General features: G+C 59.7%; 2 protein-coding genes across 4 annotated transcripts; one reads left to right on the top strand and one right to left on the bottom strand.

The window, feature by feature from the left end:
* Positions 1-656: 656 nt before the first annotated feature.
* NPFF (neuropeptide FF-amide peptide precursor) lies at positions 657-5,295 on the top strand. Its single transcript, XM_073319221.1, has 3 exons — positions 657-797; positions 3,338-3,465; positions 5,175-5,295. The coding sequence occupies exons 1-3, from the start codon at positions 657-659 to the stop codon at positions 5,293-5,295; spliced, it is 390 nt and encodes a 129-aa protein (XP_073175322.1).
* Positions 5,296-5,897: 602 nt separating this feature from the next.
* On the bottom strand, positions 5,898-15,535 carry TARBP2 (TARBP2 subunit of RISC loading complex). 3 transcript variants are annotated; one of them, XM_073318593.1, is made up of 9 exons: positions 15,324-15,535; positions 14,488-14,657; positions 13,557-13,662; positions 12,900-12,983; positions 11,505-11,577; positions 9,147-9,264; positions 8,569-8,756; positions 7,615-7,807; positions 5,898-7,167 (listed from the first exon to the last, which is right to left on the bottom strand). In XM_073318593.1, exons 1-9 carry the CDS (start codon positions 15,374-15,376, stop codon positions 7,010-7,012), a joined length of 1,143 nt encoding a protein of 380 aa, XP_073174694.1. In that variant the 5' UTR covers positions 15,377-15,535; the 3' UTR covers positions 5,898-7,009. The 3 variants fall into 3 exon arrangements, with proteins under 3 accessions (XP_073174694.1, XP_073174695.1, XP_073174697.1); XM_073318594.1 differs by having other exon boundaries at positions 8,569-8,696; XM_073318596.1 differs by lacking the exon at positions 11,505-11,577 and having other exon boundaries at positions 12,900-12,966.
* Positions 15,536-15,610: the final 75 nt, after the last annotated feature.

Here is a 15,610-nt window from a genome sequence, read left to right as displayed (position 1 = left end):
TGTTCCCATCTCAGCCTGTCACTGTCACCGAGCCCCAACCGCTTGGTAAATGGGTTTCATTAAGCAGGGAAGTGGCGCCGAGGGAGACAGGCGGAAGCGACAAGGTGGGGACCGTTAACCAGACAGATGACGCCATGACAAATGTGTGGACTGGAGTGGGGAGGGGGTGGGGAAACTGAGTCAGTCTGACAAGGCGGCTGCGGGGCAGGGCAGAGGTTGCAGGTGGGGGAATCAGTGGCTGAGGGACCCTGGTGTAAACCCCCTCCCCGCCCCGTGGGCCGGCACTGGCAAGCAGCTGTGATAAACCAGCGTCAATTAACTCTCACTTTTAGAGGGGCTTAAAGGGCCATTTGAGTGGATTTATCCCTGTAATAATGTACAAACAGCCTGGCCCGCGGGCTCAGGCTGGTGCTGGTGCTGTCTCTCCTGGGGCCGCCGGCTCCTCTCTGGGCCCAGCGTGGCAATCAGTTCTGCAGCTCTGGTCCCCAAGCCCCCGCCTTACAAATGACTGTTGAGGCTCCCCCATCAATCCCACTCGCAGAGCCCAGTCCGTGCGTTGAGCTGGGCTCCGGGTTTGGGGGGATATAAGAGCCGCAGCGGGGGAAGGTGTTCACACAGCGCAAGGAGGGAGCGGGGCTAGGGATCATACCGCAGCCATGGATGTGCGCCTGGCGCTGCTGCTGGCCCTGCTCTCGGGCACCGCGCCGACGGGCCAGTGCCTGGAAGGAGGGAGCGTGTCCAAGGAGACCCTGGCGGACGAGCCCAACGGCTACCTAGAGAGACTCTCCGACTTTCTGGTGAGCGGGCGCTGCCCAGGGAGGTGGCAGTGGGCTGGGTAGGCAGGGACCACAGCTCTTGGGTGCACACAGCAGATTGTCGCTCCCTCACTGGGTCCAGGCCAGTGAACAGAAACGGGACCCAGGACTCCTGGGTTCCCTTTCCAACGCTGGGAGGGAGCGTTGGTCAGTGGTTAGAGCAATGAGCTAGGAGCCTGGATGTCTGGGGTCTATTATGGGCTTGCTGTAACCTTGAGAAGAACCACATCCCTGGCCCCCTCTGTGCCTCAGTTTCCCCATCTGTTAACGAGCCCGACCTACCTCATGAGGCTGAATTAATGAAAGGGCTCTGAGTTGCTGGTGGGAAAGATGCAATGGATAGGCAGAGGCTCCCTGCTCCCCTCTTTGAGTCATGGAGCATCCCCCACCCCCACCCCAGCCTTGCAAACGGGAGTGGCTGAGTGCTGGGCTCTTGTTCCTGGTGGTGCCTCACGCGGTCTCTGCTCTGATCCGTGGGCCACTCAGTGCCACCCACTGATGTCAACGGACCACGTGGGTGCGACAGGTGCCTCGCACCAGCTCAGCCCCTCCTGGCCAGCGGCGTTGGTGGCAGATCACTGGACACAGTATGTTAAAACCAGGGCTTTGCACGGGGACAGCTAGGATGCTGTCACACATACACCCCCACCGCCTTGCCCCAGCATCAATAAGCCTCTGCCCTCACCTGCACAGAGAAAACCCCGACCCATCCACAGTGACCCCCATTCCTGGCTGCTGGGCTCTGGGGTATCCTCCCCCAGTGGGGCTGGAGCCGCACCCAGTGCTGTGGGAACATGATGTCTGTCTGTCTGTCCCAAGGCCTTTGAGCTGTTGGCGGATCTGAGACACTGGGGGGTACCCCATCCCCAGCCAAGCAGTGCCCCAGCAGAGCCACAGGGATCTGGTAGGCTCTGGACCCCTCCTGGGGTCCCCCATGCTGATGGGCTGAGCCTTTTCCCTGGGAAACAGGAAGGTTCTGGCAGATGGAGAGGAGAGACACGAGCTTCCCGCTGTCTGCTGGCTCCTCGCGGTTCAGGCGGGGTGCCTAAGGATTTGGGCACTTGGATGCTACGGGAATCGGGGGATGAGCTCCCCTGGGATTCGGTGGCAAATCCCAGCTGCCAACCTTAAGGCCAATGATGTCAAAAGAGGCCACCGACCTGGGGGGTGGGACGTGAAAGAATCTCAGGCTGTTCCCTCCCCGCAAATGGAGCTAGAGCAGCCCACAAGGGGGCCCCTCTGAGAACCTGGGGGCCCAAGGAATTATCCTTCCACCCCGCTCCCACCCTGGTGAGTAGCATCACCCCCTTTTTACAGAAGGGGAAACTGAGGCACATCACGGGGCAGGAACTTCCAGGGTCACCCAGCAGGCCTGTGGCAGTGCTGGGAATGGAACCCAGGTTTCCTGGCTCCATGTGCTAACCACGACTGAGTTTAGAGAGCGGCTGAGTAGCTGGAGCGTCCCCTGGGAGTCCATGCTGGACCCAGGTTAGTTCTGGGGGGACAGGAGACAGCACCTCTGTGATGCTCATTCAAGCACATCTGTTGTTCCCCATGGGTCTGGCAGCGGGGTCGGAGGTGCCCGTTAAAGGGCACCTGGTGTTGGATCCCGGGGAACCAGGGCGTAAGCCCTGCCATCCAGGCCCACGTCCACCCAGGCAATTCCCCACTGCCTCCCTGCATCCCCAGCAGGAAAAGGAGTTTGCCATCCCTGTCCGCCTGTAATGCATGGTTAAACACGGCTGCTGTGCTCCACCCCAGAGGCAGCTGCCTCCCGGCGCGGGCAGCACCAGCCCGGGCTGTACACACTACGGGACAGCTTGGGTTCCTTCTGGTTAAAAGGCTGAGGCGGGTGCGTGAACATTGCCCTTCTGCAACCAGGAGCAACAGGCACCCAGTGCGAATTCTTGCAGGGCCTGAGGATGGCCCAGGCTGCCCGTGAACGTCCTCGTTTAACCCCCTGCAGTCAACCCACCTCCTCCCCAGATCTCTGGGGTTGTCCGGCTCTGGGGCCGCAGTTTGCAGCATGGGGCCCTCTGCTGGCAGGCTGGACTCAGGGACTCCAGCAGGGTGAAGAGTTTGGCCTAATGGCTGGCAGGGGGAGGCTTGATCCCTTGATGGGAGAGTCTGACGGGGGGGGGGGTGTGGGTACTCTGCCTGGCTGCCTCTTGGGGGGTTTGATATCCAGACGGTGCTGCCCCGAGTGTGTAGGGTTGGGGCAGCTGTTAACGGGCAGGGGCACTTGGCTGTTTGCCCCACTACACCGCAGGGTGGGGGGGGGGATTGGATATATACGGGTTGGCCAAGAGCAAACCCCAGAACCACCTTGCTCATGCCTGCCCCCCGTTTTGGCTCACCTGCAGCAGTTTAATACGGTGGCACTGGCCCCTGGGGCCAGCCGAGCTGGGGACCCAGACCCAGCCTAAACGCCATCCCTGGGCCAAATTCCCCCCCCCCAACGCGCTGGGACCCCTCTGCAGGCAGGGGGCTGTGTAACCACATCCTGTCCCCACCCCTTGCAGCAGGAGAGTGAGGATCGCGCCCCTCGGTCCCTCTCCGCTGAGCGCCTGCCGAGCACCCTGCTTCGCTCCCTGCTCTTCGCCCTGCAGCGACCCGGCCGCAGCCCCTCCTTCCTGTTCCAGCCCCAAAGGTAAGGAAGGGGGACACTGGGGCCCACCCACACCCCAATAACCCCCCCCCCCCTGCTGCTCTCTGCAGCAGCCTGGAGTTAATATCCCTTGACTCTCCAACACGAAGCAGCATCAGCCTTGCTCACTGCTTGGCTAGAAGCCCCCCCCACCCCCGCCCTTTTGTAAGGGGACGGAGGGTGAGCATTTTACCAGTATACCTGCCCCTGACCCCCTCCCGACCCTCATACACGGGACTGGATCCCGGTTAGCTCAAGCCCCTTCCCCAGGGCCACACACTAAATGGAGAAAGCCCTTTTGCTACTGGAAGAGGCGTCCACACCAGGGGTTAGACCCATGTAACCACCTGGGCTCAAATACAGTCCCAAGGGCCTGGGGGATGTGGTGCCAACACAGAACTCGGGTTTGGGGGCTAAAGGGAATTGAGCTAACCGGCATTGTAACTCCTTGGTCCCCAGACACGCCACTAGGGGGCACCCTCTCCTCAGGGTCCATCTACACCAGGGCAGGACAAACCGTGGTTAGCACGAGTTAAACCTACCCCACTTGGCACCAGAGGCAGCCTGTGGCATATGGCCAGCTAGCAGTCGTTTAGAGGCACAGAGTTGGCCTAGGGCCCCCTCCCCAGCCCCTGCAGCTGCTCCTAGCTACAGACCCCAGCGCGGATCTCGGCAGTGCCTCCCAAAGTGGGTCAGTCACATGAGGTCAAGGCGTCCTGAGTCCCAATCCAGAACTCTCGCCACTAAGCCAGACATCCTCCTACCAGGCCGTGCCCTGCTCCCCAGTCAGCTGCCGGGCCGAGGGGCTGGGCTGGTGGGTCTGCACTCGAGTCTGGGCCCTCGAGTTAAGTGACTGGCAGTGCCGGCCTAGTTCACACAGGGCAGGTACTGGGATAGGGCTGGCGCGGGGATACTGTAGCCAGTTAGCCCAGTACCACCTCGTGTGAATGCGGGTGTACTGGCGTAAAGGAGCCTACTACAGGTCACAGAGTCCGAAGCCAGCAGGGACCATCAGCTCATCCAACTGGACCTCTTGCCAGAGGCCCCTACAGTTCCCCGCGTCGAGCCCAGGACTTAGGTTAGACCAAAGCAGACAGGCTCAAGGCGCTGACGCTGTTGTGAGCCCAGATGCCAGAGGCCCCTGCCACAGCAGGGGATTGAGTAGCAGAGACGTGCCCGCATGATCCCAGCAGGCGACCTGTACCTCACGCTGCAGGGGAGGGGGACCCCCCCGCAAGGTCCCTGCTGATTTGACCTGGGGGCGGGGGGGATTCTTTCTAGCCCCCAATCTGACCCCTGGTTCACCCCAGAGCATGTGAGTAAGACCCACCAGCCAGGCACCAAGAGAGAATCCTCTGAAGTGCCTCAGAGCACCGGTTCCACCCCAGCGGCTGCCATGCCCCCCTTAGGTGACAAGCCCCAGAGTCCAGCTGGCGGGACCAGCTTGGGCCGCTGCAGCACCTGGCAGCCCAGTCTAAGCATGGCTGTAGCTCCAGCAGCCTGGTGAAGGGGCTACGTGGGTGGAGACAGCCCGAGGCCAGCGGGGATGCCAGGACGTCAGGCTGGCCCTGGCACCAGTGGGTGCATCCCACTGGCCCTTACCTGGTTTGATGGACCCGGCGGTACAGGAATAGGGGGCACCAGCCAAGCTTGGGCCATGGGTTGGGCCAAAGGCACTTCAGCAGCCAAGGGCTTCATCTGTCTCCCTGCAGGTTTGGCCGCGAGACCCAGGGGAGCTGGGGCAGCGAGCGCCGGCTCAGCCAGCGCGGCTGGGACTCCATGGCCCCCCAGTTCTGGAGCATGGCCGTGCCCCAGCGCTTCGGGAAGAAGTGACTCCGAGGGGCTGCTCGGCTCCAGCACCCGCCGGCCCGGATTATAGCCCCCCCCACCCGTGAGCAGACTGGGCTGGGGTGACCGTGGCTCTGGCGACGATAATAAAACGTGAGCGTCACAGCTGGGGGATATGTGGTCAATGTGCCCGCGGCACAGTACCGCCCTTCGCCTCTGGGGGCAGCCCACACCCAGGGGGCAGCACCCTCGCCGTGACACAATCTGAAGCAGGGAGGGAGCGGTTCTGAGTTCTCCCCTGGCTCCAGTCAAATGGGCTGAGCTGGAAAGGGAGAGGCCGGGGGCCACTGGTCTCTGCCCCGTGCGCGCTAGATCCCACTGCCTCCACCATAGCCACAAGCGGGGGGCGAGGGAAGATCCTACAAGCCAGGGAGGGAAGGGCCCAGGTGGGCCCATCTCAGCGCCAGGATAGGCCAAGCTGCCCCGGCCAAACCAGTGCCCCCACCTCACGATGGGCAGCCGGGTGCCTTGGCTCCACTCGGCTCCCCCCACCCCACTACTGGGCCTCAGACTGGCCCCAGCGCCCGATTGCACCCACCCAGCCGAAGACTCAGCTGGCCCCATCCCATCTCCCCAAAAGGAAACGCATCAACATTTTGGAGAAAACCCCACCATCCAGTTTATTTCCCATCTCCTCCGGCACTTGCTGCCCCCAGGGCGGGTTCCGGGACAGTCCCCCCCACAATCGACCCATGGGTTCCAGCACTGGCCCCCTGGCCATGGGGCTTGGCGACTCCCCCGGCACGGACGCCGATCAGGACAGGAGACGCGAGGGCAGCTGCCCCTCCCAGAGGGGATTTGATCCTGCAGCAAGGTCCTTGGGCCCGTGGCAGGGGCTGGCTGCACCTGAATTTGGTCTTAAAAACCTTGTGTCTCGCCTTTAAACAACAATAAAAATCTACCCCGCCCCCCCGCTCCAGTCCCACAGGGGCGGCTCCAGCACAGACCCCTGGGGGGCGGCTCTTGCTCCTGGCAGCCCGGGGCAGCTCCATACTCCAAATCTGCTCGGGACCCAGTCCCTAGGATGGTGCTTCGGCTGCTGACAGCGAGGGTGTGGGGGAGCAACTCCCGGGGGGGAGGGGGGGTTCCAGCCCCGCCCAGGTCAGGGGGCACAGTCAGAGGCTGCTGACGAGTCTGGGGATGTAGCGACGGGGGTAGGAGGGCGCTGACCCTCCCTATGGCCAATAAGAACTTTTGCTCTGTGCGGCTGGAGCAGGACAGCAGCTGGGGGGGCAGGTTGGAACAGCCGTGGGGCAGCATTAGCCCCCCAACAGTGCAGTGGAAAGCGCTGGGCTTGGCTGGGGGAGGGGGACTCCCTGGAGTGGGCAGCGCTTGGATCAGGAGCGATCTCCTGCTAGGGTGAGCTGCTACACTGGCCCTCTGTGCCCCCACGTGTGGTGGGGGTGTCGGAGCAAGTGGGCCCCGCCCCTGAGAGCCCAGTGCGTCCCTGCGTTCAGAGCCCACTCAGGCCTGGTGGAGGCTGCTGGGGCAGGGCTGGCGTCTCTCCGGGGGGCTCCAGGTCCTGCCCCTCACAAATCAGGGGAAGCAGGACGCCCCGCCCTGGCCATGGGGCTGCGTGTGGGTCCAACCGGTGTCTGCCCCAGCCCTGGCCTCGGGAGGCATGTGCCGGCATGGCTCCAGGCACCCACCTGGCTGAGCGTCCACGGCCCCAGAGGCTCTGCTGGGCCCGGGCACCTCCTCATTTGCCTCCCGCCATGATCTTGAGGTACTGCAGGGCGTTGCGGGCAGCGGCGGTGCGGGCAGCAGCGCGGGAGGCGGCTGAGCCGTGGCACACCGTGGTCGGCTGCGTGGACAGCTCCACCAGGCACTGGTACAGGCCGCTCAGGCTCATCTCGTCTGCGGGGAGAGATGGGGCGTCACGGCCGGGGGCGCTGCAGGCTGAGCCCTGGGGGGACGTGGGTGTGAGCACAACAAGGTGTGCTTGGGGGGGGCTGCTGAGCCCCGGGAATGGGGGGGGCAGGATGCTCAGGCCCAGGGGAGAGGAAGGGGCAGAGGGTGATGGGCGAGGCCCTGAGGTTGGGGGGCAGGGTGCTCGGCCCCTGTTTGGGGCATGGGGGAGGGCGCTTTTCCCGCCAAGGCTGGCGTCAGCAGTAACAGACTCTGGAGGTCGCTGCCCCTGCTCCCCACGGCAGGCCCGAGGAGCCCCCAGCATATGGCACAGTGCTGGGGAACCCTCGCCCCACAGGAGGGACAGTGCCGGCCCTCAACGGCATGGTGGAGCATTCCCGTGGGGGCAAGGCGCCTGGCGGGCGGCGGGGGCCAGGTGGGGTCTCTGCCCCTTACCGATGTCCAGGTAGCTGATGTCGAAGCTCTGCTCCTCGGAGAGCTCCTGCAGGAGGCTGCAGAAGCCGGCGTTGAGCGCCTCCAGCGGGTGGCTCTTGAGATGGAGGATCTTCTCGCCGGCCGAGTTGCGCAGTGAGTCCCAGGTGCAGCCCGAGAGCCGGCCCTTCAGGCTGTCCAGCTTGTTCCCCACGGTCTGGAGCGGGGGAGAGAGCATCAGCTGGGGGCCCAACCCAGCAGTGGCCGAGGGGCAAAGTGTTGGGGGAGCACGTCTAGGCCTGGCCTCTGCTTACAAGGCAGATCTGCAGAGCTGCACTGCCCGGGGGTGGGAAAAGGGACGCTCTGACGTGGGCACAGCCCTGCCCACCTAGCCCTGACGCAGGCACAGCCCTGCCCTCCTAACCCACAGAGGAACCCCCACTTCCGGTGCAGGAGGCTGCGTCTACACTATGGGTCCCACTGGCACAGCTATGCCGTAGGGTGGACGAGCCACTACTTTGAGCCCAGCCGCTCAGCTCGAAGGGGCAGGCTGGGCCTTGTAACCTCCATAGGTTGCCCCCACAATCCTACTGGGCTCCTTTGTCTCTAAGCAGCATGATGCATTGCGTGCTGGGAGGTGGAGTCTCTATGGGCCACACCCTCCATTACGGTCCCACTGCCTCCAGCTCCCAGCATGCAATCTGTTGGGCAGCTTATAGTCTCCATGGGCCACACACTCCCCTGCTAGAAGCCCAGACACATGCCCGCTATTGCCTCCAAGCAATATGGAGCACTGCGGGCTGGTAGTTGTAGTTTCTATGGACACACCTCTCCATCAAAGGGTGAGACCCCATTGTCTCTTAGTAGCACACAGAGCACTGCATGCTGGGAGTTGTAGTCCCTAAGGACACACCTCCATCAGAAGGTGAGGGCCCCATCTCCAAGCAGCATGCCGGTCCCGCCCTCGCCCGCACTCACGATGGAGAACTGGTCCTCCTCCACCTCGGCCTCGCTGCCCTCCCGCTGGTCCATGGGCACATTGTGGATTCGCACCAGCATCTTGGCTGCCGCGTTGCGCTTGGCCAGCTTCTTGGAGGTGCCGCTCCCTGCAGGGGGAGCGCTGTCATCGCTGATGCCCAAAGCCCGGCATGGGCACCGCTTGCCCTCTGGGGAACAGGGGGTTAACTCCTGCGCAGCACAGGGAAGGGCTAGAAGAGGAGCCCCCTGGCTGCACCAAGGAGTCCCCTAGGGCCTTGTCTGATAGGGAAAGATCACCAATGGGGGTGTGCCTTCAAGAGGTTAGGATTGAGGGGCACAGGCAGAGCTGGGGTGGGGAAAGCCCAGGGCTGGGACTGCGAGTCAGGACCCTGCCCAGCCCCTCCCTGGCTCCACCTTTGAATGCTGGATTCACTCACCCACTTTAGGGGCACCATGTTTTCGCTGGAATTAATCTGAACACCCCTGTAATCCCCACCCTCCCCGGGACCCTCTTCTCCCCATGGGAGGTGGAGATGCTCCCATCACCCATGTCGCCTCAGTACATGGCCGGCAGTTACCTATTTCGATGAACCTCTCAACCCGGCAAGTCATGGTGAATTCCTTTCGGTGGGCAGGCCCCGATTCCTGGGTGACGGTGTATTCTGGCAGCCTCCAGCCCTTCTGGACCACCAGCTCCTTGGGGAGGGTGACAACGGGGCATCATGAGAGCCTTGGCAGGATCCTCCTCAGGTAGGGGAGTGGGGGACCGCCTGACCCCAGACACAGCTGGTGGTGTGAGCAACAGCAAGGCTGGTTCCAGGGACCTGGGTGGAGAGGCCCCCAGACTGGCAGCAAACACCCAGGATAGGGCAGTCCCCGATGCCCCTTGCAGATAAATTCCTACCCAGATACCCTGGCCAAGCTACTACCATTAAACACCAGGGACTGGAGGAGGGGGTAACTGGCTGGGGCAAGTCTGAATCCAGGCATGGTCAGTGCAGACCAACCTCCCCCCAACCCCCTCCCCCCAGACTGTCACTTAGTGGCCCATGTGACGTTTGGGTCTCATTTAGGGCTGTCAAACGATTAAAAAAAATTAATCACAATTAATTGCAAGATTTAAAAGATGGTGATTCATCGTGAGATAAAAAATGAATTGTGATCAATCGTAGTTTTAAATCGCAGTGTTAATAATAGAATACCAATTTAACTTTATTATAAATATTTTTGCATGTTATTTTTTCTATCTTTTGAAACATATTGATTTCAATTTCAACACAAATACAAAGTACACACTGCTCGCTTTATATTATTTTTTATTACAAATATTTGCACTGTAAAAAAAAAAGTGCAAATCTACAAGTTGAAGCATGAAGAGGCATACGAATGTTTAGCGCATCTGGCACGTAAATAACTTGCAATGCCAGCTACAACAATGCCATGCAAATGCCTGTTCTCACTTTCAGGTGACATTGTGAACAAACAGCAGGCAGCATTATCTCCTGTAAATGTAACCAAATTTGTCTGTCTGAGCGATTGGCTGAACAAGAAGTAGGACTGAATGGACTTATAGGCGCTAAAGTTGTACATTGTTTTGTTTTTGTGTGCAATTGTGTAAAAAACCAAATAATTCTACATTTGTAAGTTGCACTTTCATGATAAAGAGATTGCACTAAAGCACTCATATGCGTTGAAATGAAAAATATTATTTCTTTTGTTTCTCTCTTTTGCAATACAAATATTTATAATCAAAAATAGTAATAGATAGTGAGCACTGGACACTTTGTATTCTCTCTTGTAACTGAAATCAAGATATTTGAAAACATAGAAAAACATCCCAAAGTAGTTATAATAAATTTAAATTGGTATTCTATTATTGTTAAACAGTGCGCTTAATCACAATTAATTGTTTTAATCAAGTTAATTTGTTTTGAGCTAATCGCTTGAGCTAACTGCAATTAACTGACAGCCCTAGTTTCGTTGTTTTTATCATGGTCATGCCTAGAGGTCTCAGCTGAGATCAGTCTCATTGTGCTGCACAGACACCAGGTGAGACAGCCCCTGCCGCAGACAGACAAAGGAGGGGAAACTCCGACATGGAGCGGGGATGTGATTTGGCTGAGATCAGTAGCAGAGCCAGGAAGAGAATCCAGGTCTCCAGAGTCACAGTCCAGTGCTCTAGCACGTCCATCCCTAAGTCACCATGGCAACCTACCTGCTCGCAGACTGGCTCAGCAGAAGCCATGGAAACCGAGAGCCCAACCCAGGGGAAACTCAAGGGGAGGGTGGGGAGTTTGCCCAACAGCGCCTGGGCTGCCCAGTGTCTGTGGATGGGGACAGCCCATCTGGGCAGAGGTCCCAAGAGGGTTAGGAACCCAAAGGCTATTGGAAGGGGTCCTCACATGGTGCAGCAGGTGCTGTGAGACTCACCCCTCAACACCCCCACTCTTGAGGGACTGAGGGAACCCGACAGCCACAGGCGAGACACATGGGACTGGGCACACCAGCTGCGGTTTGGTTCTTCCAGTGATAAGCCCGGGATCTGAGTGCTGCTGAAAGGGGCCAGCTGGACAGCTCCAGAGTCCCGTGACCACAGGGTTGGGGACAGCCCAGGCAGCCCAAGCCCACCCCGAACCACCCGCGAGAGGGCCCCTGTCTGCTGAAGCTGCTAATGGAGATGGCAAAGGCTCAGATCCACCCAGGAGCCATCAAGCAGCTGTCAGGATTTGGGCCCAACCAACCCGTTCCAGGATTCAAACCAGCTACTCTGCCCCATCTGGCCACCCAGGGTCTCTGGTACTCGAGGGTCATGAAGCCTTTTGCTTCAATAGCTTCGTCCCCAGTCCAGCCAGCCCAGGCTTACCTGGGGCACTCCCACTCCCCAAAGCGAGCAGAGGCCCTTGCGCCACGGGGAAAAGTGCCCCGACGGCACCTACCTGCAGCGCCCCCACAGGGTTACACTCCGACTGCTGGGGCGAGACGGGCGACTTCACCTCCATCGGTGAGCTTCTGAGTAAGACACAAGGGCACCAGTGAAGGGGGCTGAGCTGGCTGTCTGGGCTGCTGCCTACAGCCCTTGGCCAGGGAGTCTGCTGGAGGTGCCAGGGGCTTGCGGGAGGGGGTGGGGAGCCACTGGCAGGAGACACCCAATGGAACTGGGATGGGTGACTCAGTGGAAGGCACTGGCTGCAATGCTCCAGTAGGATGCTAGGGGGCGCTGTGCTGCAGGGAGTACAATGGGGGAATCAGGAGGGGACACTCTCCCCTCTGAGTCAGCGCTGACTCCAGACCTCCAGCCCGGTGCTAGCAGGCAGTGCCAGAGGCGGTGCTGTTTAGTTGAGCCGTAACAGCGAGGTCCTACACACTGGGGGTCACGCGAGTCCCCCTGGCTCTTTTCACAAGAGTTGGGGCACGAATCCCCATTTCGGCAATTCCATTCCAGCGCCCCAAATACCCCCGGCACTTTCAATTACCAACAGGATCCTTCTTCACTCCCTGCCCTAAACTGTAGTTGTATTGCTGTAAGACACCCGCCATGCTCTGCCCCAGAGACGGCTGCATTGCAGAGATGGGCGACACAACCCAATACTCAAGACATTTGGGGATGAAAGGTGCGGGTGAGACGTATGTGCCTCTGAGCTCACCAGGCCAGAGGTTTCCCAAGCACAGCCCCCAGCGTGGATTTGAGTGATTTTTGCGTACCCAGCTTGGGACCCTGAATGTACCATGGCCACCCCTGAGGGCTCAAAAACCAGGGACTGGCTTAAGAATCAGGTGATTTTTAAACAATAATCACTGTTGGGTTCTTACATTTACCTGGTGGTTACTAAACCTTTTGCAGCTTTTCTAGGCAACCCCCAGGGCAAGACACTTAACCAGTTTTTTAATGGAAGCTGAGATTCCCTGTGAAATAACATGACTCCAGGAGCTGGGGCTTTAAGAATAAATACCAAATAGCATGCAGATTGGCAGTACTGCTGATAGGGCCCTGATACCTGAGTTCCCACTCGGCACCAGTCTATGGGCCAGTCAGGCAGGGGGACTACATTGCCCACAACCCCTTGCAAAGCGCTCTACTGCCCCAATGAATCCTGTGATACAGAGTCCTCACCAGGCCTCTACCTACAGGCCAAATGGGCAGGAGGACTACATTAGCCACAACCCCTCCTGCCCCAATGCATACTGGGATACGGAGTCCCCACCAGACTCTGAAAACCAATCCCCTTTGAGGTGTCTTTAAATTGAGCACCCCACCAATACAAAACAAAGTGTCCCAAGATCACACTGGGTGACCTTGGCCCAGAGCCCCTCCCTGTGACTTTCCCTTTTACCTGGGAGAGGCAGCAGGCAAGATGGGCGCTGCGGGGGCCGCTGCGGTGCTGAGCTGAGAAAGGGGCTCTAGGGAGAAAGGAGAGCTTTGAAAATAAAAGGTGACAAACATTAAAGCAGGCTTTGCGCCTCCGAGCGCAACAAGAACCAGTTCTTCCTACCTCTAAACGCTTGGGTATGGTGCCACTTGGGGGCAGGAAAGGGACCACGGGGACTAGGGATGTTTTAATAACGAATAATACCACCACCCAGCTCAAATGTAGTGCCTTTCATCCACTGATCTCAAGGCACTTTACAAAGAAGATCAGTACCATTATCTACATTTTACAGCTAGGGAAACTGAGGCAAAGAACAGGGAAGTGACTTGCCTAAGGTTACCCAGCAGGCCAGTGGCAGTGCCAGGAGTAGAACGCAAATCTCCTGACTCCCAGTCCAGTGCTCTAGCCCATAGGCTGCACCAGCTGGGGGCCATTTCCTCAGCTGAGTTTCTCCATCCCCAACTCTTCCCACACGTACCCCCAAATCTCTCTACTCTGACAGGACTGGAGTGGGGAGTAGAGGGCGGGTTTGGGTCTGGATGCGAGTCTGCAGGTAAAGGATCAAAGAAGTTGAGAAGCAAATTAAGTAAAGGCCCAGGTCCCCCCTCTGCCACCCCTCACCTGGATTCCTCCGATGCTGCTGGCTCCAGCATATTTCCCCCTTTCAGGAGCTTTAGGGCCACCTCTGCTGCCTTGTGCTTGGCTGCCTTCTTGCTTGGGCCTTGACCTGGAAAGCAGGGTGTCTAGCAGTTAGAGCAGTGGGGGGCTGGGAGTCAGGAGTCCTGGGTTCTATTCCCAGCTGTGTCACTCAGTTGCTCTCTGTGCTGGTGATAGATCAGCAGCTCCCAAAGCTGACGGCCTCTAGCCCCCAAGCAGGGACAGCAGCAGGGCAAGGAACTCTGTCTCCATGGCCCATTCTGCCTTGAAAAGTGGCCCATGGGGGGCTGGCAAGTGCCAAGAATCAGGAGGGTTGTTTCTATGGTGGAGGCGCCTGTGCCACTAGGAGCTGGGCTGCGACCCAGCCATCTCCCTCCACCCAGAGGCTACCAAACAAGACCTTAAGTGCTAATAGCTGAACTTGAACCCAAGACCTCAAGGCCCTGGGATCCTCCCGCCAAGGATGCCCTAGGCATGGTTCAGATTGGGAAACAAGAAGCTCCGAGTTCCACCCCCAGCCTGAATGGGCCCCATACACTAGGATGATGACTCCCATCCCCCTCAGAAAATCTTAGTCACCACCCCCTACTCCGGGGAGAATTCTGGCCAAAGCCACCTCACCCATTCCCCCTCCGCTCACTATAGCGCCACCACCTAGCTCTTACAAAGCACGTCCACCCACAGGGCTCAAAGCACTCTATAAAGGAACCCAGATTCGAACTCAAGAGTCCTGATCCACAGCTCCCTGGCTCCAAGCACGAGTGACACCTTTAATGCAGAGACGCGATCAGTCAGCAGGAGGCAGCTCAAGATCAGGCCCCTCAAGTGGGTGGCAATGCCAAGGTTTCCCTTGTTTGGGAGCCATATTTACCCGCCTCCCCCACGGGTAACTGACCAGTGCAGCTAATGTCCCCGACAGTCACGCGGAAGGTGAAGTTGGGCTGATGCGCTTGTCCCTCGGCTTTGAGTAGATCATACACGGGCGTCTTGCCTATTCTTGTCCCATACTCCTGGAGAAGGCTGATCGGGGTCTTTCCGGGATTGGAGGCAAGCATTTGCTCTATACTGGGGCAGGGGACACAACACAGGGACACAGGCTCAGAAACCACCACAGATCAGGGCTTGCCCCAGGGCCTTAAACACCCAGGGCTATTCCCAGAGCCGGAAGGGGGAGTTGTGGGGAAAGAAGCAGTGGGAGAAGCTCCCCCTCCCACACCAGAGCACCCCACTGATCCTGTGAAAGAGTCCCCCAGTAAAGGCGGAGGGCTGTAATGAGAGCAGCTACCCCCTCACCCCATGGCAGTCTCCCTGGTCCCCCAGTAGGAGGGGTCAGTGGGATCAGCTACCCCTCGTGATGCCCCCAGTGAAAATCCCCTCAGTGCCCAGTTGGGTGGTGGGGCTCAGTGTGAGAAGCCGTCCCCCACCCCTGGATGCTCCTCTACGCCTGTCTGAGGACACCCCAGTACCCCGTGGCAGCAGCTGGCTCTCTCCCATGATCTCCCACCCCTGTACCCAGCGGGGCGGGGGGCCAATGGGAGCACGTCCCCACCCCGCCCCCATTGGGGTGGTGATGGGAGGAGCTGCCCCCCAGGACCCGCCCCCACCTCCCAGGGGTGCAGTGACACCCCAGTGAGGGGGGGCAGTGGGAGGGGCTTCCCCCAGGATCCGCCCCCCCCAGCGCCCAGTTTGGGGGAAGCGGTGGGCGGGGCCGCCCCTGAGCCGCCCCGTTACCTGGGGAACCCGCCACTCTTCTTGGTCCCACAGGCCTCCTCCTCCTCACTCATTCCCTCCTCCTGCCCCACCGGAGCCACCGTGCCTGCAGCCCTGGCTGGGAGCCCCTCTCCGGCCAGCGAGCGCCGCCACCGACAATGGCTGGGGGAGGCCGCCCGCGCCGCCCAGGGATCCCTGGAACATGGAGTCCTTACCAGGCCCCTCGTCCCTGGCCCAGCGGCAGGGGGACTACATTACCCACAACGCCCCCCGCGCAGCGCGGCTCTGCCCCGATGCATCCTGGGACA

The sequence above is a fragment of the Lepidochelys kempii genome, chromosome 20 (assembly GCF_965140265.1).
Source record: "Lepidochelys kempii isolate rLepKem1 chromosome 20, rLepKem1.hap2, whole genome shotgun sequence".
Lineage (NCBI taxonomy): Eukaryota > Metazoa > Chordata > Testudines > Cheloniidae > Lepidochelys > Lepidochelys kempii.
This window is presented reverse-complemented; position numbering and strand designations above follow the sequence as displayed.